The sequence below is a fragment of the Tamandua tetradactyla genome, chromosome 4 (genome assembly GCF_023851605.1).
Source record: "Tamandua tetradactyla isolate mTamTet1 chromosome 4, mTamTet1.pri, whole genome shotgun sequence".
Classification (NCBI taxonomy): domain Eukaryota; kingdom Metazoa; phylum Chordata; class Mammalia; order Pilosa; family Myrmecophagidae; genus Tamandua; species Tamandua tetradactyla.
The window spans coordinates 75150751-75176527 of record NC_135330.1 but is presented as its reverse complement, the minus strand read 5'-3'; the positions used below and the strand labels follow the sequence as shown (position 1 = coordinate 75176527).

The following is a 25777-nucleotide window of genomic DNA, read 5'->3' as shown; positions in this document are numbered from 1 at the left end:
AGAGCTGCTGAGGTGGCTGGAATTTGTTGGCAGGTACAAAAAAGCTGAAAACTGTGCTGGATGTGGGACAGGGCTCAGAAGTTGCACAGAGGTTTCTCTAGGGCCTTGGCTGAAGCCAAATTGCACCTGGGCAGAGTGAGAAGGCCCAGAGACTAAAAGAGGTTGTTTTAAGACTGACAGCTGAGTGGAGATAGCAGAGGTCACGTGTGAACAGAGGACAGAGTTCCAGACTGCGAGAGTGGAAAGCCCTTGCTGAGCACATAGGGGTCATGCCCCAAAATTAAAAATAAAACTCGAAGAGACGACCTTTAACAAAATAAAAAATCAAGCCTAACAGAATCAAGATGATCCTTCAATAATTTAACTGCTGGTTAAAACAAAACTCACATTTTTTTTTTAATACAGTTCTTTCATTTAGAGAAAAGTGTCCCAGCTGTCAAAAATGAAAGCAAATAATAAAGTGGTTATTTAAAAACTATAATCAGTACAATTATAAAAATGTTCTTTCATAAATTGTAACAAATGTACCCACTAATGTAACGTGTTAATAACATGGTGGTATATGTGATCTCTGTATTTACTTCATGATTTTTCTGTAAACTACAACTTCTTTAATAAAAAATAACTTAAAAAAACAAACTAAAATCAGAGACAAGTTATGTAATTACAACTTAAATAAAAATTGATTATTCCTTCAATTCACTATCCATCTTCTAGTTCTACAATTTTTATATTAAAATAAAGTGGTGGTAGTAGTAGCAGTATAGGTGTTTTCAATTAAATACTTCAGATATAAATCACACTATGTAAAATAAATTCCTGAACATTCAGAGAGCAAGCACACTGCACAGTTTTAAGTGAAATAAATCTTAGTACGAAAGTCAAACGAAATAAAATATTTTACAGAAAAAATGTAAATAAAATAGATAAAAAAAGAAACAGGCAGAAACTTCTGGGGAAGATGGCAGACTAGGGAGCTCCAGGACACACTCCTTCTCCAAAACAGCTGGTGGACAGGCAGGAACTGTCTGAAACAACTGTTTGGCTACAGAGGCCAGGCTGGCTTCTATAATGGAGAGGGACTTGGAAGTCCTCTTCCCCAAGAACAGGGTGGTGCATGACCAAGCACTCTTCATGGCTTTTGTTCAGAGAATTTGGATCACTGGGTCCCAGCTTTAAGCTGCTGCTCCAGGCCACCCTGGACAGGGACAGCCGCGGTGACTGTTATAATACCAATTCCATAGAGGCAGAGGCAGTGGAGGTTTAAAGATGTAATACCTCCTTAAGTGTGTGAGCAACAGTGCTGAAGAGCGCCATCTGCTGGACAAGCCAGGAAAGTGCAGCTTCAGGGAATCACCAAAAAAGCTTTTGGCATCTTTCCTGACTCTCATCCCAGGGCTTTTTGGAGTTGGTCTGTGTCCCCTTCATGGGTGTCAGGCCCTGTTTTGGCTGGGAAATACTGACTTGGGAAGGTCTTCTCTGGGGGGACCTTCCTCCTAGAATTTGCCCTCCAGGCAAAAGCAGTGACAGGTAAGGAAAGGAGTGTAAAAAGAACTACAGAGGTAAAACAAACAGATCAAGATTCCCAGAGAGGGAAGATTCCCACAGAGGAAAGGAAGTTTTCTATTGGGGTGAATCAGTTGCATAAATACTGCAATCTTAAAAATTGCACCACCTATCTAGGACAAGAATCAGATAAAGAAGAGCTGAAAAAATCTGCTCATTAAAACAGGAAATTCTAAAGGTCTAGAGTAAGTTAAACTAAGAGCCAAAGAAGATCCTTAACACAAAGCCAATCAACAGTAAAACCCTAGGCAAGGGAAACTGACCTCCAGAGCAAATTAACCAAGATAACTGATGCTTAGATTTCCACAAAAAATAACATACCATACTATGAAAGAGGAAGATAGGGCCCGGTTAAATTAACAAATTAATCTGTGTTTGGATGAAACACAGAATTTGAAACAATTAATCAAAGATGTTCAAACAAATCTAACAAGTTAAGGAGATGAGGGAAAATACGGCTAAAGAAATAAGGACAGCGGGTAGGGCAGGCCACAATGGCTCAGCAGGCAGAGTTCTCGCCTGCCACGCCAGAGACCTGGGTTCAATTCCCAATGCCTGCCCATGCAAAATAAAAGACAGTGGTTAAGCATAAAGAAGAATGTGAAAGTATAAAAAGAAATATAACAGAAATCATAGGAATGAAAGGCACAATAGAAGCAATAAATACATTAGAGGCATACAACAGATTAAACAAACAGAAGAATCAGTAAAACAGAAAACATGGCAATCAAAATATTAGACAAGGGTGCATGGGTGGTTCAGTGGTAGAATGCTCACCTTCCATGTAGGAGACCCAGGTTTGATTCCAGGACCATGCACAAATAAAATAAAAAGACCTTACAGACAGAAGGACAGATAAAGAAAAGAATGGGAAAATATGAGCAGGGTCTCGGATTTCAATGACAACATGTCATGAAATGTGTAAACATACATGTCATGGGGGCCCCATAAAGACAAGAAAAGGGAAAAAGAGCAGAAAGAATATCTGAGGAAACAATGGCCAAAAATATCCAACTCTTATGAAAGACACAAACATATACAAGTACAAGAAATGTAACAAATTCCAAACAGAATAAATCCCAACAGACCTAACTCCACAACACACTCATCAGAATGTCAAATGACAAATATAAAAAATCCTGAAAGCTGCAAAAAAAAAAAAAAAAAAAAAGACGATTTGCTACATACAAGGGAATTGCAATAAGACTAAAAGTTCTGATTTCTCATCAGAAACCATGGAGGTGAAAGGGCAGTACGATGCATTCAAGGTACTGAAAAAGAGAAACCGACAGCCAAGAATTCCTTATCCAGCAAAACTATCCTTCAAAAACAAGGGAGAGTTTAGGACTAGCTTCAGCAGCACATATACTAAAATTGGAAGGATACAGTGATTAGCATGGCCCCTGCACAAAGAGGACAAGCAAATTCTTGAAGTGTTCTATACTTTCATGAGGGAAAAGTGCTACTGTATGCCCATATCCAACAGGAAAACATCAACAGCATCACAGCAATACCTGGAGTAAACAATGAGGGGAGGGAAGAGATTTAAGGGGAGGTCTAGATTTTCCATTTGGTGAGGGGGTACTTATTGGTCATCCTTCTCCTGGGAACAATGAAACCATCTAAAATTGACAGTGTTGATGGACTGTTGACTTTGGACATTATATACATGATACCCAATGAATGGAGGTAGCTGAAGGATTCACCGACCAAGAAGCAGACCAGTGAACAATGGATGGTGCATACATATGATGAAACATTGTGCTGCTACAAAAAAAATGAAGTTGTAAGGCATGCAACATTGTGAATGAACCTGTGGGAGATATGGTGAGGCGAAAAAAGCCAGAAATAAAAAAGCAATCACTACATGATCTCATTTAGAAAATATTTATAAGAAAACGGGGGCCTAGAACGCAAGTTTCTACAGGAGTCATATTTAGTTGGAGAGGTAATTGTTATTTCAGGATTTTGAGAGGCTGTTTTATATATGTATAACTTGGTATAAGAGATAAGAATGAAGCTGATCAGGTTGGGATAAAGTAATTCAGGATACAGGAGTAAGGAAGACATTGTCTATATTTTAGAACATCATCTACTCTTTAAGACCAAAGGAAGGAAGGTTTATTTTGTCCAGAACCTAAATTTTCTGTAGCACATAATCTAACACAACCTGTCTGGATAGATCATTTAAACAATCCAAACACAAAGAGCCCAGAATAAGAATGAGGGTCTTTAATCTTGTATAGCTTAATGCAATGTCTGGATACATTCCAGAGTACATTAAGCAGATAGTCAAAAATATTGGCAAAGTCCCTTGAGGGATGGGAGGAATAAATATGGAGCTATTAAACTTTATCACCAGGGAAAACCCTGATACTATGTCAAACATTAGGGACACCCAAAACAACAGGCCAAGCCTGTGATCATGAGGCTTGTTCTTGTGAAGCTTATGTACGTAGCAGAGACGCTTAGCCTATCTATAGGTATGCTTAAAAGTTACTTCTGGAAGACCTCTTTTGTTGCTCAGATGTGGCCTCTCTATAAGTCCAGTTCTGCAAGGGAAATTATTGCCTTCCCCTCTGTGTGAGACATGACATCCAGGGTTGAAAGTCTCCCTGCACGCAGCATGGGAGATGACGCCCAGGGATGACTCTGGACCTGGATGCTGAGGGGTCAACAATGCCATCCTGAACAAAAGGGGAAAAAGAAGTATAACAAATAAGGTATCAGTCATATCAGTGGCAGAGAGCTCAAATACAGTCAAGGGCTACTCTGGAAGTCACTCTTAGGGATGCTTCAGTTAGACACTGCTACCTATCATAACTTGCCAAACCCCAACCAAAACCATTCCTGCCAATTCTCAAAAATACCTAAGGCATTATATAAGACTCTACAGAAGGGCCAGCCTCTCAAGAACATCATCTAATTCCATCCCCCATCCCATATTATTTTTTTTTTTAGATTTTTTTTATTAATTAAAGAAAAAAAAGAAATTATCCCAACATTTAGAAATCATTCCATTCTACATATGCAATCAGTAATTCTTAACATCATCACATAGATGCATGATCATCATTTCTTAGCGCATTTGCATCGATTTAGAAGAACTAGCAAAACAGAAAAAGATATAGAATGTTAATATAGAGAAAAAAATAAAAATAATAGTAATACTACAAAAAAAAAAAGGCAAACAAACAAACAGACAGACACACAAAAAAAACCTATAGCTCAGATGCAGCTTCATTCAGTGTTTTAACATGATTACTTTACAATTAGGTATTATTGTGCTGTCCATTTTTGAGCTTTTGTATCTAGTCCTGTTGCACCGTCTGTATCCCTTCAGCTCCAATTACCCATTATCTTACCCTGTTTCTAACTCCTGCTGGACTCTGTTACCAATGGCATATTCCAAGTTTATTCTCGAATGTCAGTTCACATCAGTGGGACCATACAGTATTTGTCCTTTAGTTTTTGGCTAGACTCACTCAGCATAATGTTCTCTAGGTCCATCCATGTTATTACATGCTTCATAAGTTTATTCTGTCTTAAAGCTGCATAATATTCCATCGTATGTATATACCACAGTTTGTTTAGCCTCTCGTCTGTTGATGGACATTTTGGCTGTTTCCATCTCTTTGCAATTGTAAATAACGCTGCTATAAACATTGGTGTGCAAATGTCCATTTGTGTCTTTGCCCTTAAGTCCTTTGAGTAGATACCCAGCAATGGTATTGCTGGGTCATACGGCAATTCTATATTCAGCTTTTAGAGGAACCGCCAAACTGCCTTCCACAGTGGTTGCACCATTTGACATTCCCACCAACAGTGGATAAGTGTGCCTCTTTCGCCACATCCTCTCGAGCACTTGTCATTTTCTGTTTTGTTGATAATGGCCATTCTGGTAGGTGTGAGATGATATCTCATTGTGGTTTTGATTTGCATTTCTCTAATGGCCAGGGACATTGAGCATCTCTTCATGTGCCTTTTGGCCATTTGTATTTCCACTTCTGAGAGGTGTCTGTTCAAGTCTTTTTCCCATTTTGTAATTGGGTTGGCTGTCTTTTGTTGTTGAGTTGGACAATCTCTTTATATATTCTGGATAATAGACCTTTATCTGATATGTCATTTCCAAATATTGTCTCCCATTATGTAGGCTGTTTTTCTACTTTCTTGATGAAGTTCTTTGATGCACAAAAGTGTTTAATTTTGAAGAGCTCCCATTTATTTATTTCCTTCTTCAGTGCTCTTGCTTTAGGTTTAAGGTCCATAAAACCGCCTCCAATTGTAAGTTTCATAAGATATCTCCCAACATTTTCCTCTAACTGTTTTATGGTCTTAGACCTAATGTTTAGATCTTTGATCCATTTTGAGTTAACTTTTGTACAGGGTGTGAGATACAGGTCTTCTTTCATTCTTTTGCATATGGATATCCAGTTCTCTAGGCACCATTTATTGAAGAGACTGTTCTGTCCCAGGTGAGTTGGCTTGACTGCCTTATCAAAGATCAAATGTCCATAGATGAGAGGGTCTATATCTGAGCACTCTATTCGATTCCATTGGTCGATATATCTATCTTTATGCCAATACCATGCTATTTTGACCACTGTGGCTTCATAATATGCCTTAAAGTCAGGCAGCGCGAGAACTCCAATTTCGTTTTTTTTCCTCAAGATGTTTTTAGCAATTCGGGGCATCCTGCCCTTCCAGATAAATTTGCTTATTGGTTTTTCTATTTCTGAAAAATAAGATGTTGGGATTTTGATTGGTATTGCATTGAATCTGTAAATCAATTTAGGTAGGATTGACATCTTAACTATATTTAGTTTTCCAATCCATGAACACAATATGCCCTTCCATCTATTTAGGTCTTCTGTGATTTCTTTTAGCAGCTTTTTGTAGTTTTCTTTATATAGGTTTTTGTCTCTTTAGTTAAATTTATTCCTAGGTATTTTATTCTTTTAGTTGCAATTGTAAATGGGATTCATTTCTTGATTTCCCCCTCCGCTTGTTCATTACTAGTATACAGAAATGCTACAGATTTTTGATGGTGATCTTGTAACCTGCTACTTTGCTGTACTCATTTATTAGCTCTAGTAGTTTTGTTGTGGATTTTTCCGGGTTTTCGACATATAGTATCATATCGTCTGCAAACAGTGATAGTTTTACTTCTTCCTTTCCAATTTTGATGCCTTGTATTTCTTTTTCTTGTCTAATTGCTCTGGCTAGAACCTCCAACACAATGTTGAATAATAGTGGTGATAGTGGACATCCTTGTCTTGTTCCTGATCTTAGGGGGAAAGTTTTCAATTTTTCCCCATTGAGGATGATATTAGCTGTGGGTTTTTCATATATTCCCTCTATCATTTTAAGGAAGTTCCCTTGTATTCCTATCTTTTGAAGTGTTTTCAACAGGAAAGGATGTTGAATCTTGTCAAATGCCTTCTCTGCATCAATTGAGATGATCATGTGATTTTTCTGCTTTGATTTGTTGATATGGTGTATTACATTAATTGATTTTCTTATGTTGAACCATCCTTGCATACCTGGGATGAATCCTACTTGGTCATGATGTATAATTCTTTTAATGTGTTGTTGGATACGATTTGCTAGAATTTTATTGAAGATTTTTGCATCTATGTTCATTAGAGAGATTGGTCTGCAGTTTTCTTTTTTTGTAATATCTTTGCCTGGTTTTGGTATGAGGGTGATGTTGGCTTCATAGAATGAATTAGGTAGCTTTCCCTCTACTTTGATTTTTTTGAAGTGTTTGAGCAGAGTTGGTACTAATTCTTTCTGGAATGTTTGGTAGAATTCACATGTGAAGCCATCTGGTCCTGGACTTTTCTTTTTGGGAAGCTTTTGAATGATTGATTCAATTTCTTTACTTGTGATTGATTTGTTGAGGTCATCTATTTCTTCTTGAGTCAAAGTTGGTTGTTCGTGTCTTTCCAGGAACCTGTCCATTTCATCTAAATTGTTGTATTTATTAGCGTAAAGTTGTTCATAGTATCCTGTTATTACCTCCTTTATTTCTGTGAGGTCAGTAGTTATGTCTCCTCTTCCATTTCTGATCTTATTTATTTGCATCCTCTCTCTTCTTCTTTTTGTCAATCTTGCTAAGGGCCCATCAATCTTATTGATTTTCTCATAGAACCAACTTCTGGTCTTATTGATTTTCTCTATTGTTTTCATGTTTTCAATTTCATTTATTTCTGCTCTAATCTTTGTTATTTCTTTCCTTTTGCTTGCTTTGGGATTCGTTTGCTGTTCTTTCTCCAGTTCTTCCAAGTGGACAGTTAATTCCTGCATTTTTGCCCTTTCTTCTTTTCTGATATAGGCATTTAGGGCAATAAATTTCCCTCTTAGCACTGCCTTTGCTGCGTCCCATAAGTTTTGATATGTTGTGTTTTCGTTTTCATTCGCCTCGAGGTATTTACTAATTTGTCTTGCAATTTCTTCTTTGACCCTCCCGTTGTTTAAGAGTGTGTTGTTGAGCCTCCACGTATTTGTGAATTTTCTGGCACTCTGCCTATTATTGATTTCCAACTTCATTCCTTTATGATCCGAGAAAGTGTTGTGTATGATTTCAATCTTTTTAAATTAGTTGAGACTTGATTTGTGACCCAGTATATGGTCTATCTTTGAGAATGATCCATGAGCACTTGAGAAAAAGGTGTAACCTGCTGTTGTGGGATGTAATGTCCTATAAATGTCTGTTAAGTCTAGCTCCTTTATAGTAATATTCAGATTCTCTATTTCTTTATTGATCCTCTGTCTAGATGTTCTGTCCATTGATGAGAGTGGTGAATTGAAGTCTCCAACTATTATGGTAGATGTGTCTATTTCCCTTTTCAGTGATTGCAGTGTATTTCTCACGTATTTTGGGGCATTCTGATTCGGTGCGTAACTATTTATGATTGTTATGTCTTCTTGTTTAATTGTTCCTTTTATTAGTAGATAGTATCCTTCTTTGTCTCTTTTAACTGTTTTACATTTGAAGTCTAATTTGTTGGATATTAGTATAGCTACTCCTGTTCTTTTCTGGTTGTTATTTGCATGAATATCTTTTCCCAACCTTTCACTTTCAACCTATGTTTATCTTTGTGTCTAAGATGTGTTTCCTGTAGACAGCCTATAGAAGGATCCTGTTTTTAATCCATTCTGCCAGTCTATATCTTTTGATTGGGGAATTCAGTCCATTAACATTTAGTATTATTACTGTTTGGGTAATATTTTCCTCTACCATTTTGCCTTTTGTATTATATATATCATATCTGACTTTCCTTCTTTCTACACTCTTCTCCATACCTCTCTCTTCTGTCTTTTCGTATCTGACTCTAGTGCTCCCTTTAGTATTTCTTGCAGAGCTGGTCTCTTGGTCACAAATTCTCTCAGTGACTTTTTGTCTGAGAATGTTTTAATTTCCCCCTCATTTTTGAAGGACAATTTTGCTGGATATAGGAGTCTTGGTTGGCAGTTTTTCTCTTTTAGTAATTTAAATATATCATCCCACTGTCTTCTAGCTTCCATGGTTTCTGCTGAGAAATCTACACAGTCTTATTGGGTTTCCCTTGTATATGATGGATTGTTTTTCTCTTGCTGCTTTCAAGATCCTCTCTTTCTCTTTGACCTCTGACATTCTAACTAGTAAGCGTCTTGGAGAACGCCTATTTGGGTCTATTATCTTTGGGGTGCACTGCACTTCTTGGATCTGTAATTTTAGGTCTTTCATAAGAGTTGGGAAATTTTCAGTGATAATTTCTTCCATTAGTTTTTCTCCTCCTTTTCCCTTCTCTTCTCCTTCTGGGACACCCACAACATGTATATTTGTGCGCTTCATATTGTCCTTCAGTTCCCTGATCCCCTGTTCAAATTTTTCCATTATTTTCCCGATAGTTTCTTTTTCTTTTTGGAATTCAGATGTTCCATCCTCCAAATCACTAATTCTATCTTCTGTCTCTTTAAATCTGTCATTGTAGGTAACCATTGTTTTTTCCATCTTTTCTACTTTATCCTTCACTTCCATAAGTTCTGTGATTTGTTTTTTCAGTTTTTCTATTTCTTCTTTATGTTCAGCCCATGTCTTCTTCATGTCCTCCCTCAATTTATCGATTTCGTTTTTGAAGGTTTTCCATTTCTGTTCGTATATTCAGCATTAGTTGTCTCAGCTCCTGTATATCATTTGAACTATTGGTTTCTTCCTTTGACTGGGCCATATTTTCAATTTTCTGAGCGTGATCCATCATCTTCTGCTGGCGTCTGGGCATTTAGTCAGATTTCCCTGGGTGTTGGACCCAACAAGTTGAAAGATTTTTCTGTGAAATCTCTGGGTTCTGTTTTTCTTATCCTGCCCAGTAGGTGGCGCTCGTGGCACACGTTTGTCTGCGGGTCCCACCAGTAAAAGGTGCTGTGGGTCCTTTAACTTTGGAAAGCTCTCGCCGTGGGGGGAATTCGCCAGCCAAAGTGGCTTGGATGAGTGCCAGCCGGTCTGGGGATTCGAACGCGGGGAGGGCCGCCGGCCACCGCAGCCCGGGACAGCGCCCGTCCAAGTCTCCTAGTTGGCCCAGGGCGCCAAGCGTGGCAGGAGGGCGCCAGCCGCTGCGGCCTGGGAGAGTGCACCGTTCCCAGCCGGACCGGGAAGTCACGTGTTTGGAAGGGACCCTGGTCACCGTTCTCCGCGGCCTGGGGATCTCCGATCCAAATCTCCCAGTTGGTTCGGGGGGCTGTGCGTGGGGGGGGCGCCAGCTGCCGCGGCTTGAGGGGACCGCCTGCCCAATTCTCCCAGCTGGCCCAGGAAGGAGGAAGGGAGGGACTACGGCCGCTTGCCGCCCCGGCCCGGGAAAGCCCGCGTCCCTCGGTGATCTCACCGGAGCAGGTTCTCCCGGCCAGTCAGCCGTTCCAGGATGGGCTACGCTGTCTTTTTGATATCTGTCGTGGCTCCAGGAGCTGTTCTGTATCGTTTCTACTCCCCTAGTAGGTGTTCTGGAGGAGGAACTAAGATCCGCGCGTCTTACTAAGCCGCCATCTTCTCCGGAAGACCTATCCCATATTATTGACAGTGCCTTCCTAAATGAGAAAGTTAGAATGGGCATAGCTCAAATATCCCTAAAGAGTGGGAGAAAGAACAAAGGTGACAGTGGAGTTATAAAGAGAAGGTAGGGTTTAACAAATGAGTATGGGTGCTGAATCATTATAATATTTCTTCTAGTCGCAAGTATCTTAGAGCAGTAAGATATACTTAGAGAAATAAAAACCTAAAATGGTGAAACTATAACCCATACCAAACTCTGAAATCTGTTCTACAACTAATTGTTGCAATGTACTTTGAAAAATGCATTGCTTTTTGGTATATGTTATTTTTCACAAAAAAGAAAAAAAAAATTTCTTCTATCTTCCAGTGTTCTGGAGCAGCCAGAAGGAAAAATCTGAAACAAACTCTGAAATCTGTTCAGCAACTACCTGTCAAAGTATACTCTGAAAAACATCTCATTTTCTTTCTTTTTGTCAACAAGAGACCTGCCTTACAAAAAATACTAAAGGGAGTTCTACAAGCTGACAGGAAAAGACAAAAGAGAGAAGCCTGAAATAGAGTATAGAAATGAAGATCATCAGAAAGGGTAACAAAGGTTAAAAAGAGCGACAAAAATAAGATATGGTATATACAAACCAAAGGATAAAATGGTTGAAATATGTACTGCCTTTACCGTATTAACACTGAATATTAATGGATTAAACTCTCCAATCAAAAGACACAGATTGGCAGAATGTATTAAAAAACCATGATGTGACTAAATGTCATCTACAAGAGACTTAGATTAGACCTAAAGACACAAAAAGGTTGAATGTAAAAGACTGGAAAAAAAAATTCCACACAGAGCTGGGTATCTATACTGATATCGGGAAAAAAATGGACTTTAAATGAAAAACTATAATAAGAGATAAAGAAGGAAGCTGTATATTAATAAAAGGGGCAATTCACCAAGAAGAAATAACAATCACAAATATTTATGTACAACCATTGTCCCAAAGTACATGGCAAACACTGACAAGAATGAAGGGAGAAATATACAGGTGTCTCTACAATACTAGTTGTGTGGAGACTTCAATACATCACTTCAACTGGTAGACTAGCAGGATTATGCTGAATTGTTAATGCTCTACTCTGAAATACATCTCCTGTCACATTTGCTCTACTCTGAAATACATCTCCTGTCACATTTATTCTACCAGGATTAAAAGATCCTACTCTTACTTCTTAAAAGACTGGAAGTGGAGAAATCCAAATCTTTGGTTCTGATTTTAGTTCTAGGAAGTCCCCATTCATTAAAACTGGAAGAATTTGTCTCCTCCCTTTGATACCTTCTATGTCCTCTTCATCAATGACAACTGTCTCATTTTCTTTCCCTCCTCAGAAGTGAAATCTTTTGAAGAAGGAAGAATTACAGAATTCCCTTTCAGCTTTGTATTTTTTGATGCTGTAAATTGAATGTTACTTTGGTCAGCAATTGCTGGTGCAGAAACTGAAGGACGTTGTACAGATTCAACAAATACAACTTCATCAATCATCATTATCATCTTCCACAGATCAAGTCTCTAGATCTATTAACTAAAGGACTAGTTGGATTGCCAAATGAATTTCCTACATTCATGAGACTAGGTGCTATAGTTGTACTCCCTAATAAAATAGGAGTCTGCTCAGTTGATTATAATCCTCCCACTGAACACTTATCTGTGCCAAAGACAACAGGGATAATTTCTGCTTTAACTTCTGCCAAAATTCTACATCATTGGACTGAATCTGACTCCTCATCTGGGTCCTGATTATGGCTCAGTGAAGCAAACCTCCCGTCCTCCAGCCTAACCCCTCAGTTACAGGCACAAATTTGCTCAGTCCAGTCCTAGTTGAGCGCTACTGAGAAGGCAGCAGCCACGGTGGCTCAACTGAAAACTTATATCTTTTAAAGGAATAAAACATAATCCATACTTCCTACAATGATTCAGGTACATGTCTAGCATATAATCAAAATTTTCTAGATGTGAAGAAACAGGAAAATGTAACCCAAAATAAAAAGATGAGGTGATCCAGATATGGGAATTAGCCAGTAAAACCTTCAAAATTGCTATTATGAGTATATTGGATTTAATAAAAAGGAGGACATAAGAATAAAAAATTGAAATCTCAACATAGAAACACAACTATAAGAGGAACTAAAAGACAATTCTAGAACTGTAAAGACCAATAACTGAAATGAAAAATTCACTGTATGGACTTAACCACAAATTGAATACTGCCAAAAGAGAGAGAGAGAGAGAGAGAGAGAGAGAGGAGTTAATGACATTAAAGATAGATCAATAAAATGTATCTAAAAGGAAGGAGAGAAATGAAATTTTTAAAAGTTCTGCTCTAGTTTTCTCTGGATCAATATGAAGTGGACCAACTCGTAAGTGACTGTCAATAGTAGAGTTGGGGAGAGAGAGAGTAGAAAAGAGACAAAAGAGAACAAGAGGAAGGGAAGGGGACATAAGATACATATGGAGAAAAATAGGGAAGGAGACAATATATTTACAATAAAATAAAATAAATTGACTACTTAGGGATATATTTAACAAAATACATGCAAAAATAGTATACCAAAACTACAAAATGCTTCTCAGGGAAATTAGAGATGACTTAAAAAAATGGAGAGACAGATACACATTCATAGACTGGAACACACAATTTTGTTAGGATGTCAATTCTTCCCAAATTGACAAAAAGATTTAACAAAAGCCCATGAAAATCCCAAAAGGTTTTCTTGTAGACATTGACAAGCTGATTTTCAAATGCATACGAAAATATAAAGAATCTGAGACAACTCAATTTTGAAAAAAGAACAATGGTGAGGGTCTGATTTCAAGGATTACTATAAAAATCAACAGTTTTCCATACAGTATGGTATTGATCATAAGGACCTAAAGATCAATGGAAAAGAGTCTTATGACCCACACCTAAACAGTCTATTGATTTTTGACAAAGCCACCAAGGAAATTCAAAGAAGGAAAGGACAATCTTGTCAAGAAATGCACTGGAAGAACTGGACACAAATGGAAAAAAAATGAGCCATACACAGAAATTTACTAAAAGTGAATCAGTACTTAAATGTAAAAAACAAAACTTAAAAATAAATAAAAAGGTTTAAGAAGAAAACACGTGAGAAAAGCTTTGAAATTGTGGGATAGGCAAAGACTCTAAAAGAAGCAAGAAAAACTGTTAAATCAGACCTCATCACAGTAACCTTTGTTCTTCAGAAGATGCCATTAAGAATATAAAAGGTAAATCATAGTATGTGAGAAAATATTCACAATATATATATCTGAAAAAAAGATTTGTATCTACCACAGGGTTTCTAAACCTCAGCAGTTTTGACGTTATGGAACTGATAATTCTTTTTTCTGAGGGAGCTGTCTTGCACATTTAGGATTTTAGCAGCATTCCTGGCCGCTACACACTAGATGCTAGAAGTACTGTATCAACCAAAAATGTGTCCAAACATTGTGAAATGTCCCCTGCTAAAATTCCATAATCTAATTTTTTCATTTTGTACACCTGAAATACTACAGATAAAAAGACAAATTCTGGCATATTCATTCAATGAAATAATACTCAGCAATAAAAAACAATGGATCATGGATATAGGCAGCCACAATGATGAATCTCAAAAGCACTATATTGAGTGAAAGAAGCTAAACCCAAAAGAAAACATTCCATATATTACATTTGTATGAAATTCCAAACAAAGGATATCTAATCTATAGTGACAAAAAGCAGACTGGGGTTGCCTAGGGCTAGGGGCTGGAGAAGAATCACTGCAAAGTGGCACAAGGAAAATTTTACGAAGTGATGGAAATATTCGACATCTTTTGTCAAAAAGCACTGAACTGCACATTTAAAATGCATGCATTTTATTATCTATAAATTATATTGCAATAAAATTGATTAAATAAGACAAACAATAATGGCTAAGAACACAGATTGGTTTAGAATCTTGGCTCAGCCATTTCTGTGTATGGCCTTACTCTCTTTATGCTATAATTTCTTCATCCATAAAAGGGAGATAATGAAAATTCCTACCTCAACACTATGTATTGTTTTAAGGATTTAATGAGTTAATGGTAAAGCGTTTATACAGGTTCCTGTATAAAGTAAATGTGTTATCTATTTTTGTTACCCCCAATCCCAAGAAAAGCCTATCTCATTTAATTCATCCTTCTGAATTAGAGTTTTTAAAACATATATAAAAATGATACATAATAGTTTTCAAATCTTCCTTTAAAAACATGATCTGGAAAAAAAGATATATTAAAGACATTAAGAAGGTTAAAAACATATTCATAGGAATATCATAGGGACAACCATATAACAGTTTTCAAGTAATCATTTTAGTTATTAGTCCTCCAATATTATGTATTTGAAACATGGAAAATTTTTAGGTTATAAAAGATAACCTGGAAATAACCTCCATGCAGACATATATACATGTATTCATATGCATATTTAACTTTAGTTTTCAAATCACTTTTCTCATTTTTTTATTTATTCCAATCCAGTCTCCTACTCAATATAAAAATGTGTTATGATATCCTTCAGAGATGGCCATTCAGACTCTGCTTGAAACAATACTCCCAGATACATATATTCCATTTATCAGTAATGGAAATAGAATGTTAACAAGCCCATTGCTCAGTAGTTCAAATAAAGGGAAAGTTCTTTCTTGACTGAAAACTTGCTCAAGACGTTCTCTATTTACAGCTTTTAAAATCTATCATCAGAATTAAAGACGATACTTCAAATGTATGTAAACAAGTATGAAGGGTAATGAGACTTTTAGGAATAATAGCTATATAATTTCAAAATAACTTACAAATGCATACTAGATTAACATTATTAAGAAATTTAATATAACAAAAGTAAAATAATTGAAATTAGGCCTGCAGAATTAAAACAAAACAAAAATCTGGTTTATAAAATTCTTAACATTCTGGTAACTATGTCAAATGAGGCTCAAAATTAAATATTATTGAAATTTTCTTTCATAATTTGAGTAATCTCATAATTTCCAATGAATAGTACGCTTCTTTGACAGTAGAGAAAGTAACAGTAGTATTTTTCCATGAATTCCAAAGATTTTAGCATTTCAATTTGTATGTGTCTACTTAGAAATCTGAGGCAATATGCTATATTTATAAATGACAGAAACCAGAATGATATATAAAATCTGGATGATGTACAATAATACTATGAGGCTTTTCAATAGTTAAGAGTATATATGGTAAGGACTTATGTTCTTGTATAAGCTGATATTCTCCTGCAGAAATCCACAATCACACACATACCTCATTTGGAAGTTTACCCTACATACATAAGGACTGTATAGAAGAGGATATATCACATCAAAACAGTATTATTTAGCTTCTTTCAGAATAAACAGGATTCTCAATCCCCTCTTAGCTTGGAAAAGTAGCCTAAAAGTAGTCAGAATAGATTGATCAATTAATTGAGTAATTCATTTACTGAATAAATATTTTCTAGGCATATCCTACCTGCCAGGCCATGTTCTAATTACCCTAGACACAGTAATGAAAAGATAAAGAACTCAGTTGCCTTTTACTGAGAGGGAGTAGACAGACACTCATGACAGACAGGTTCAGATGTCAATCTGGCCAGGTGATGATGCCTCGTAATTATTTCTATGGACTTAAATAATCAGCATGTGAAATTCATCTATGGCTGAAAACACTTGTGGTCGGCTAAGAGGAGTGCCTTCTGCAATGAGTCTGACATTTAATTTATTTAGCTGGAGGCTTAAAAGAGGTCAGAAAAGAGCTCAGCAGCTCAGCATGGCCATCTCAGCACTGGCAGCTCAGCTCAGACGTTCAAAGATACAGAAAGGAATTGTCCAGGGAAAAGCTGTTGGAACTCAGAAACCAGGAGAGAAAGTCAGCAGACATTGCTGTGTGCCTTCTTATGCTACAGAGAAACTCAGATGAAAGCTAGCTGCTTTTCCTCTGAAGAACTATACATTTTTAACTAAATAAATCCTCTTATTAAAAGCTGATCCACCTCTAGTGTGTCGCATTTTGTCACTTTTCGCAAAATAAAACTGTACATAATGACGATAGATATTATAGAGAAAAAAAGAGTTGGGACCAGAGTTAGGGAGAACCAAGGATGGTAAATCTGTTTTTATTTAAAATTAGTTAAGGGAACGTCTCACTGATGATTTGAGATCTGAAAGATATGAGTAATGAGACATGCAGACATCTCTTAGAGATATTTCACAGAGGAAACAGCATGCCTGACACATTTCATGAACAGCAAAGAGATCAGCACTAATAAAATTTACGAGAAGAGCACATTTATTCTGCTGATGTTTTGGATTGTGTGTGGGAAAAGTATGGCTCCAAGATTTTTGGACGGAATTAAAAGGGTGAAGTTGTCATTTACTGATACAGTAAAGACTGGGAAGAACAGTTTAAAAAGAAATATCAGGTTTTCTATTTTTATCATGCTAAGGTGAAATATCTATTAGACGTCTAAACCGAACTGCCAAGATGACAAGTGCGTACAACACAGAAAATTAGCATAGCAGGCCTGAGACTGCCAGCAGGCCTTTCAAAGATAGCAAAGTCGGCCTTTGGGTGGTGTCTGGAAAGTCAGATTGTGGGAGGGTTCCACCATTCCTTAACTGTTAAGAGTGGCTCACTGACTAAACTGTTTGTGCCAACAATATGATTTATATTCAATACCTGTGTTCCTTCTGGGAATTGGGAATCTTGGTATATGCTATGCAGAGGATGCCCATGTAACTGGCCCCCAATAAAATACCTTTATTGTGTTTAATTAGATTCCCTTACATCTCACATGCACTATCACAATTAATTAGTTGATGGAGGAATTAAGTGTGGTCTGTATGAGGTCTGTATGATGCCACTGAGTAAGGGCTTTTGGAAGCTTGCACCTGGTTTCCTCAGGACTTTACTTCATGTAGCCTTTTCTTTTTGTTGATTTTGCTTCATATCCTTTTACTATCATAGCCATAAGACTCTCCATATGATGGGTCCTGTGAGTCCTCCTAATACATCATCAAACATGGGGGTGATCTTGGGGGCCCCTGACCCTAACACAGATATATATATATACATATTTATGGATTTCAGAGGAGGGGGTCCAGGTTAAATATATAAATATATAAGTCATGAGTATCTACAAGTATTCACAAAGCCACTGGACCAAAGCCTGATAAAAAGGGAAGTGAGGACTGAAGACCCCAGTGGAGCTGAAGAATTTTGTGAGTTGTGGAACTAGAGCTAACTTCAAAGGAATTGAAGGATAAAAACTAAGACAGTGAGTGAAGACTACATCAAGAAAAGCAGAAAGTATAAGTCTGAACAGCAAAAGACTGAAAATTGGATAGAGGCCCATGCACTCCCAAAAAAACGGCCAACATTTTTTTCAACAAATGGTGCTGCAATAATGGGACAGTCAGATTGAAAAAGAATGAAATGTGACTCCTACCACATAGCATACAAAAAAAAAAAAAAAAAAGAAAATTGGATACAGTGGGCTGGGTGAGGAGAGAAGGAGAATGGTCTACAAGTGTATAAGATTTGCAAACTGTGGTTTGGGAATACACATGGGTCTCTGAGACCCTTCCCAGAAGGTCTAGCAGTCAAGATTACTTTTCATGGTAATAAGAAAGCATTATTTTTACATAATACTCTCACTCTCTCAAGAATATACAGAGGAGTTTTCCAAGACTACATGCCAGGTGATGAGGTAAAAATCACTCTGACAGCTAATGGAATCTGTGTCTGTATTCTTATGTCTTCTATAATCATTTATAGTGGTAAGTTTAAAGTATAACTATGTATATTTTTTGAGATTACTTCTCATTACTTATAGTGTGCTCTTACTAGCTATCTTTGGTTACATCTGCTTTAATCTTTGCAACTTCATCATTGCCTAAAAAATTAAACTGAAATCCAAGTTTTCCTTGAGCCTAAGCAAAGAAGCATGAAAAAGCAATGAGTAGACATGCTGTCTTGTTTTGGAACACTCGTCTTAAAAATGCTTTAATTTTAAAATCTTACCTATAACTGTTTAAATACTTCAAACTAAAATTTATTTTTTATTATTTTTCTCTTATGCATAATGATGAATGGTTGCCTCAAAATGGGAAATTAAAACTGCTGGGCTAACGAAGTACACATGACAGCTGAAAGACTAATAAACCCTCGAGTAAATGAATGCCTGCTAGAAAAACGTGAGTAAAAGAAATCACAGCCCTGCCACTTTTCAAAACATAAAGTTGAATTAAAGATTTGACTATCTTGTCTGCAGAACTGTGTTTCTACCTTAAAAATGGACTCATCTTCAGATGTTGCTGAACCTGGTGTCTTGCTTATATTCATCTGGTATCAACATCAACCAATGATTAAAACTATTCTTTTTTGATGCTTAGCCACAAACATAAGTGATGCTAATATATTCAATGCTGAAAAGTTTTATGAATCTCATGATTTATCCTGGAACGCCTATGCTAACATATGTGTTGATGATACAAAACAGTGGTGGGTAGAAATGTCAGGAACCAAGATAGAAGCACTAAATTTTTTAGTACTCACTGAATTCTTCAGCGCCCCACATTTTCAAAGAAAAAGACCAGTTTAACTTAAGAATGTCAATGATTAAGCTGTACAAATTTGAACTGATTTCAATTTTGAGTATATGTTTTTTTAATAATCTGTGTACTAAGTATAGCAGTAGTTGTCTCAAGGAAAAGACCTACACAATTGTTGGAGACTACCTCCATTTTTATTTGCAAGGAGGACTGACAAACTATGGCTGGTATTCAGATTTTGTCATTTGGCAAAAATTTTCTCAAAAATGAAGGAAGTGAACCTGTTACTCCAAAGAAACAATGGGTGATATTTGCCACCAATGATAAAAATTCAAGCTTTCAAGTGAAAACTATTATCTGTCATGGTGAGTGTGAAAACTCCCTAATATTTGAAGTTCAGTGATATGATCAGTGGCGATACTAACTAATATATATTTTTAAATATTGTACAATGAAATTTATTAAGATTTGGAAAATGTGTATAACTTAGAAAATCAACATTTTCCAAATGATCAAGGCAATGATGTTACAAAATCAGGAATAGGTAAAATCCATTTAATGTACAAGATGGACCAATGGATCTTAATTTAACAGAGTACAAAAAGTTTATTGACATGGTTTCTGAATTTTGGTACAGATTCAAAGGAATATCCACAATAGTTGAAAGGACTATTAAAAAACAAATTTTTCCCAACTATATGCCTGTGTGAGGCTGGGTTTTCGTCCCATACTTCAACCAAAACAACATTTCACAGCAGAATGAGCGTAGCAATAGGCAGAAAAGTTCAGCAAGATAATGGAGATGTACAAAATTGTAAGCCAATAGCACTCTTCTCACTAAATACTTTTTGTGGAAAATATATTTTTCATAAAAAGTACTATTTGTTACTAATCGATGAGTTTATTATTGCTATTTTTAATTTATTACTAAATAACTCAGTTTTAACTTCTCTTAATGATAAATATCGACAGATATAACCTACCCAAGCAAAAGCTCTTTATGGTCCCAAAAACTTTTTAGGAGTTGCAAAGGCATCCTGAGACCAGAAAGTTTGGAAATTTCTGGTCCAGAAGTAATAATGATGGAAAGTAAGAAGTATTTACCCTACCTCCAGGCCTGGTGGTATGGGAAGGAAGGAGAGAAAACAGCATTAAGTGAAATTCAGGAAAAGCAACATTCTCATAGAAAACCAGGTTTCAGTTGGAGCAAAATGGTGAAAAGACTCCCCTTTCTCCAGGAGTATCAATTTTTCTCTTTTTACTAGATCATTCCTTTCGCCCTGAGTGGTCCTATTATCACTGACCCTAGAAAGAAGGGCAGCGACTATAGCTAACTAACAATCCAGCTTAGTTTTGGTGTTTATGGTGTTATAATTCTTTGTAAACTTCAGGATATTATATATATCAGCAAAAGATTTTTCCTACCTATTTCACTTCCACTTCCACCATCTTGAATACTCCACAGGATGATGCTACTCTCTGAGGCAACAGCAACCATTTTATCTTTGTCTCCATGTGGACCTCCAACCACTTTTGCATTTAAAGCTACTCGTTCAATAGTCCAATCCAAATATGGGCTTGTAAACACTTGTTGCCATCCTGATGACTCTTTGATTCTGTTAAGAAAGGCACATGAGCTAGACACTACAGCAGTTAAGCAAACCCAAATACAAATGAATGTACACACAATTTAACTGCAGTTACAAATCTGTCTTTATATTTTTAAATATAAAATTGTGTTGATATGTAGATATATATATATATCTACAAAGCCAGAATTTTAGTCCTGAGGTATCATATTTACTTCAGAAGACATACAAACCACTTAGTAAGACTAGTTCTACATTTTTCCAAATACATTTTTGAAAGTCCTCCAAATTTTTAAAAACTTAAAATTAGCTTAAAAAAAGAAAGCTGTGTTTTTCAATTTTCACCACAAAAAAAGTACCGCTGTCATTTTTTTGAGTAGGAATAAGTCAACAAAAATCTGAATTTGGGGATTATAATAGAAACTAAACACATTCTATCTATTCTGCTTTGGTACTGTAGATGGTGTTTACTTAAGCAAACAAAATCCGGTATACCATATGCATGCATTCCATCTGAAACCTAAACCCAAACAAATGAAGAAAGGACAGAACTTTGGAAATTGTTCTCTGAGGACTGCATTCTACAGTTTAAATGCAAAATTTTATGGCAATATTCCTTTCCCACACGAAAAGGCTTACCAGAGTTCAGATTTGCAGTTGACTGAATACAAATGTATTGTTACTATTTAATTTCTCTGAAAAACATACCAGTAAAATTTTTAGGATTTTTCCCTATTCAAGTTTCTCAGACAGAATTCTGTATGATTATCTGTCAACCCTTCAGACATTTATAACCTACACAAATGTGTAATTAGGACAATGAATGACTTGAACTTTATAGAATATCCTTTTTTTAAAGGTAAACTAAACAAATGATGCAAGCAAAATTGTAAAGCTTTCTTTTTGTCCTACCTAAAGAGAATAAATATATCTTGAAGATATTGAAAAGTATTTCTTTATATACCATCAACATACTTTTTGCAGAAATCAAACTTAATTCATAACTGATAATACAAAAGGACTTAGACGAAAACATTTTAGCTTCATTTTAGTTTAAATATGTACACTAAAGTAATACAATTATAATTCATGAAATACACAACTCAGCCTTCTTATTAAATTGAAGAATTAATGATTTCCTTATTTAAAACTGCAAAGCAATACAGAGAAAAATGTATCCATTTTTCCTAAGCATTATACAGTCTGTAATTATCCTCTTCAGCCACCAGATGTGAGAAAAACAAATGGAGAAAATTATTTAATAAACTCTAAAAACTGTCATGAACAAATGAAGTATAGATATTTTAGGGACTGTCAAACAGGGCACAGAGCAGGGATTGCCACTACTTCAGAACTAATGACAACATGTTGCTGCTATGTGGATGTGGGCATATGCCAGGTACATAAGAGTTCCATAAAGAGTTCTTGAGTTTGATTTAATGATGTAAATAAGGTGATCTTGTGATATATAAATAATAAACCCATACGATCTAATCTTTTACAATAGATCACATTTCTAAGTCATTTTTCTCTACAGCAATTAGAATGTTGTAAAATAAATGCCAAAAAGGGTTTAAAAAAAGACAAAAATATGTACAAGTTACTATAAAAATTACATAATTTAACCCAATAAGCTATGTGAATGTACTTCAGGTTTTAAGTTAAAAATAATGTCATCACAAAAATGACAGGATTGCATATTTACTTTATAATTTTTCATAAAAGTATTACAAGATTTAAAATATGCAAAATAAAACAGAAGGAGCTTTGATAATTCAGCACTCTATTTTCTTTTATCTATTGCTGACCACTGAACCAACATTCTGGAATCAGGACAACTATGCAAAGAAGTATATGGTTATCTTCCACATTAAGACCTCAAATAATATAGTAGAGAGGACATGCCCCATGAGATATTGAAACTTACTATAAACACATTGTACCTTAAATTGTATGGAAATAAACAAATACATCTGAAGAACATGAGAAAGTACAAAGACAAACCCAAGTATATATATAAGCATAAAATAAGACAAATGAGCTTCAAATTCAGTGAAAAAAAGGATAGTTTATATAACAAACTATAATAACATAATTAGCTATCCTCTTGGAAAAAAATAAAATTGATTCTTACACCTTATACTGCACAGACCAAATAAATTCCACATGGATCACAGATCAAAGATCTAAAATGGACTGTAAGGTCCATGAGTGCAGCAATTTACTATTCTTCATTAACACAATCAATATTGCCATAATCTCAGCAAGAAAAAGAAGATATAAAAGTAAAGCTTGGGTGCATGGGTAATTCAGTGGTTAGAATGCCCACATTTCATGTGGGAAACCTGGTTCAATTCCTGGACCATGCATTCCCCCCCGACCCAAAAAAGTAAAGCTTACCAATGTAGGAAATCTGGGAATCTAGGTAAAGAGTATAGGTATTCACTGACTACTCTTCTCTTTTATTTTAAGGTTTAAAATTAATTGAAATAAAAAGAGAAAAACAGCTTGTAGAAAACATTATAAACAAAATAGTCTGAATATTTCTCTTTCTTTTAAATCTCTGTACTGTCATTAGGTTGAATGATTTAACTGTACATGAGGAAATCCAATATGCCCTCACTTACTTTCTTTGTCACTTTGCATGGGCATTTTGCTGTACATCACTGACAGTCAGTGAAAGCAAAGAAAGCGCATACTCATAAGCAAACCAGGAATGGGAAATGTAACAGCATCATTCTTCTTGCAGTCAGTCACTCAATGAGTGAAATTTGGGGTAATATAGTGTGTATCTCTGGTTGGCAAGTAGTCATCTTTAGCACTGTAATGCAGTAACAAAAGATACCTTATGCTCTTACTACTCCTGGAAAACTAATAGTACATTAGACAACTCCTTGGAATTCCTCATCAACATAAAAATGTACATAAATTAAAACATAGAGGCTATAATAGTTTTCTCAATTTAGATCCCTAAGATGGTGAGTTCAAAATAACAATGCTAAAAAAAAATGCCCTTTACTAAATAGGTCTTGCTTCATATAAAAGTCATCCATAACAGAAATCACCCAAAAAATCATTTCCATACTATAGAATAACCAAAACTAAAAAAAAATCCAGAATGTTCTTAAAATGGAAAGACTGCACAATCTAATCACTAATGAGAATATAAAGCGGAAATTACTGATATAAAAGGCTTTTACTAGTATGGAACTCTTTCATAAGCTGAGAGATTACTGTTAATACATCTGGAATTTTAAAAACTTTACAAGACATTTCTAATATTTTTTATCTATTGTGGCTATTTTTCTTAACTAAATTAAATAGTGATAAATATATATTCTTTAGATAAAAATATCAGTGTATTTTTCAGAATTAAATTAAATGGGCTCATAGTCTAAGCAAGTGATTCTCAATAATTTTTTGTGCACTTCCACACCATTTTGTGCCATTAACATTTCTCATTGCATATAATGGTTCTGAACCAAGAGTCCTAACCTTTCTCTAATGTAAAAAAAGTCACTGGTCTACATCATTCATTTCCGTTCAGCCTCTAAGAATCTAAGAATTAGTAAACCAAATTACTTCTGTATGTCTCACACATTTTTTAACTACACCACTTCAGTCCACAACTCTTCTGTTTCACTATCTCAATTAGAAAGATGCAGTAGTTGTGACCAATGTAGTCTCATTCGCTCTTACTCAACTAAAGGCTGATTAATTTTAGAAAGAAAATCATACATTAATTACCCTGTCTACAGTCATTTCATACAACAGTTTAATGATTCAAAATCTAGATAGAAGCAATAGGGAATAACATCAAGACATCTCAGTTGCATCACAGTTTAAACTGCCTGGGAAATATTAAAGACCTACTATGACGAACAGCAATATTTACCAATTTAGCTGTAAAAATAAAAGACACTAAATCTAATCAGAAAATACAGAAGTGGGTAAAATATGCAGTGAAAGAAAAATATAAAATTAGAATTATTAAAAACTAACCCCTGTAAAAAAAAAAAAGCAAATCATTATTAATTATAAATACCTGTAACACACAGCAAAATGGGCATATGCAGCTACAATCCAGTTGTGATGACCAGCTACTATTAGCACTTTTTGTGGATCCACAGGAAATCCTGTTGATTATAGGAGAAACGTTATTTTATTTTCTAAAGCAAGGATCATCAACTACAGCCAATTCCAGCCCTCTGTTTGTTTTGTTATACAAAATTCAATGGAATACAGCCATGCTCATTTGTTTATATATTGTCCATGGTTGCTTTTGTGGTACAATGGAAGAATTGAGTAGTAGTGACAAAGATGAATGGCTCACAAAGCTTAAATTATTTACTGTCTGGCCCTCTTTAGAAAAGTTTGCCAACCCCTATGCTAAAGATTCAAAGCAAAGAAAAGAAAGATCATGTATATTTTAAATAAAAATTACATGTTAAATGAGACTTTTAAAGATACAAATGAAAAATCTAGATTAAAAAGAGAGATGAATAAAAATCACATCTTAAAAACAATTACTCAATATCACCCAGAATTAGAAATATATGTATTTTTCTTTTCTAATTATGTATCTTTGCTTACCAAGCTTAACGGTCTCTTCTCCGGAACCAGAGAGAACAGGCTGGGTACCATTTCCCCGGGCTTCACCTTCTGTAGAATTCAGTCCATTTCTAGAATCAGCAGAGGATCTCACCGAGCTGTTTATTTTACGAGTAGGAATGCCTATAAAAGGGGAGCAGGCGACAAATGATTTGTAAGTTCAGATACCCAAAATAAAAAAATTTCAAATTTTAAGAATAAAATAAAAAAGGTAAGATTATAAACTGAAAAATATTTACCAATATAGCAATCAACTGCAAATACTTTACCAGAAACACAACAAAATGAAAATTTTTTTAGTAGATTTCTGGTATTTATTATACTATTTATGACAATAAATAAGATAAAGAT

General features: G+C 35.6%; 1 protein-coding gene, 1 non-coding gene and 1 pseudogene across 5 annotated transcripts in view; 1 reads left to right on the top strand and 2 right to left on the bottom strand.

Moving 5' to 3' along the window:
- KCTD3 (potassium channel tetramerization domain containing 3) overlaps positions 1–25777 on the bottom strand; it is a 76525-nt gene that overhangs the window by 37662 nt on the left and 13086 nt on the right. For all 4 annotated transcript variants that reach the window (XM_077157817.1, XM_077157818.1, XM_077157820.1 and 1 more), the window contains exons 7-9: positions 25409–25549; positions 24861–24951; positions 20652–20842 (exon numbers count right to left, since the gene is read on the bottom strand). In XM_077157817.1, the coding sequence (XP_077013932.1) occupies positions 20652–20842; positions 24861–24951; positions 25409–25549 (423 nt within the window). The remainder of the gene's footprint in view (positions 1–20651; positions 20843–24860; positions 24952–25408; positions 25550–25777) is intronic.
- LOC143681911 (U6 spliceosomal RNA) lies at positions 2911–3014 on the top strand. The gene has a single exon (XR_013174955.1). It is a non-coding gene; the product is annotated as a U6 spliceosomal RNA (small nuclear RNA).
- LOC143679246 (zinc finger MYM-type protein 5 pseudogene) lies at positions 10188–17408 on the bottom strand (annotated as a pseudogene).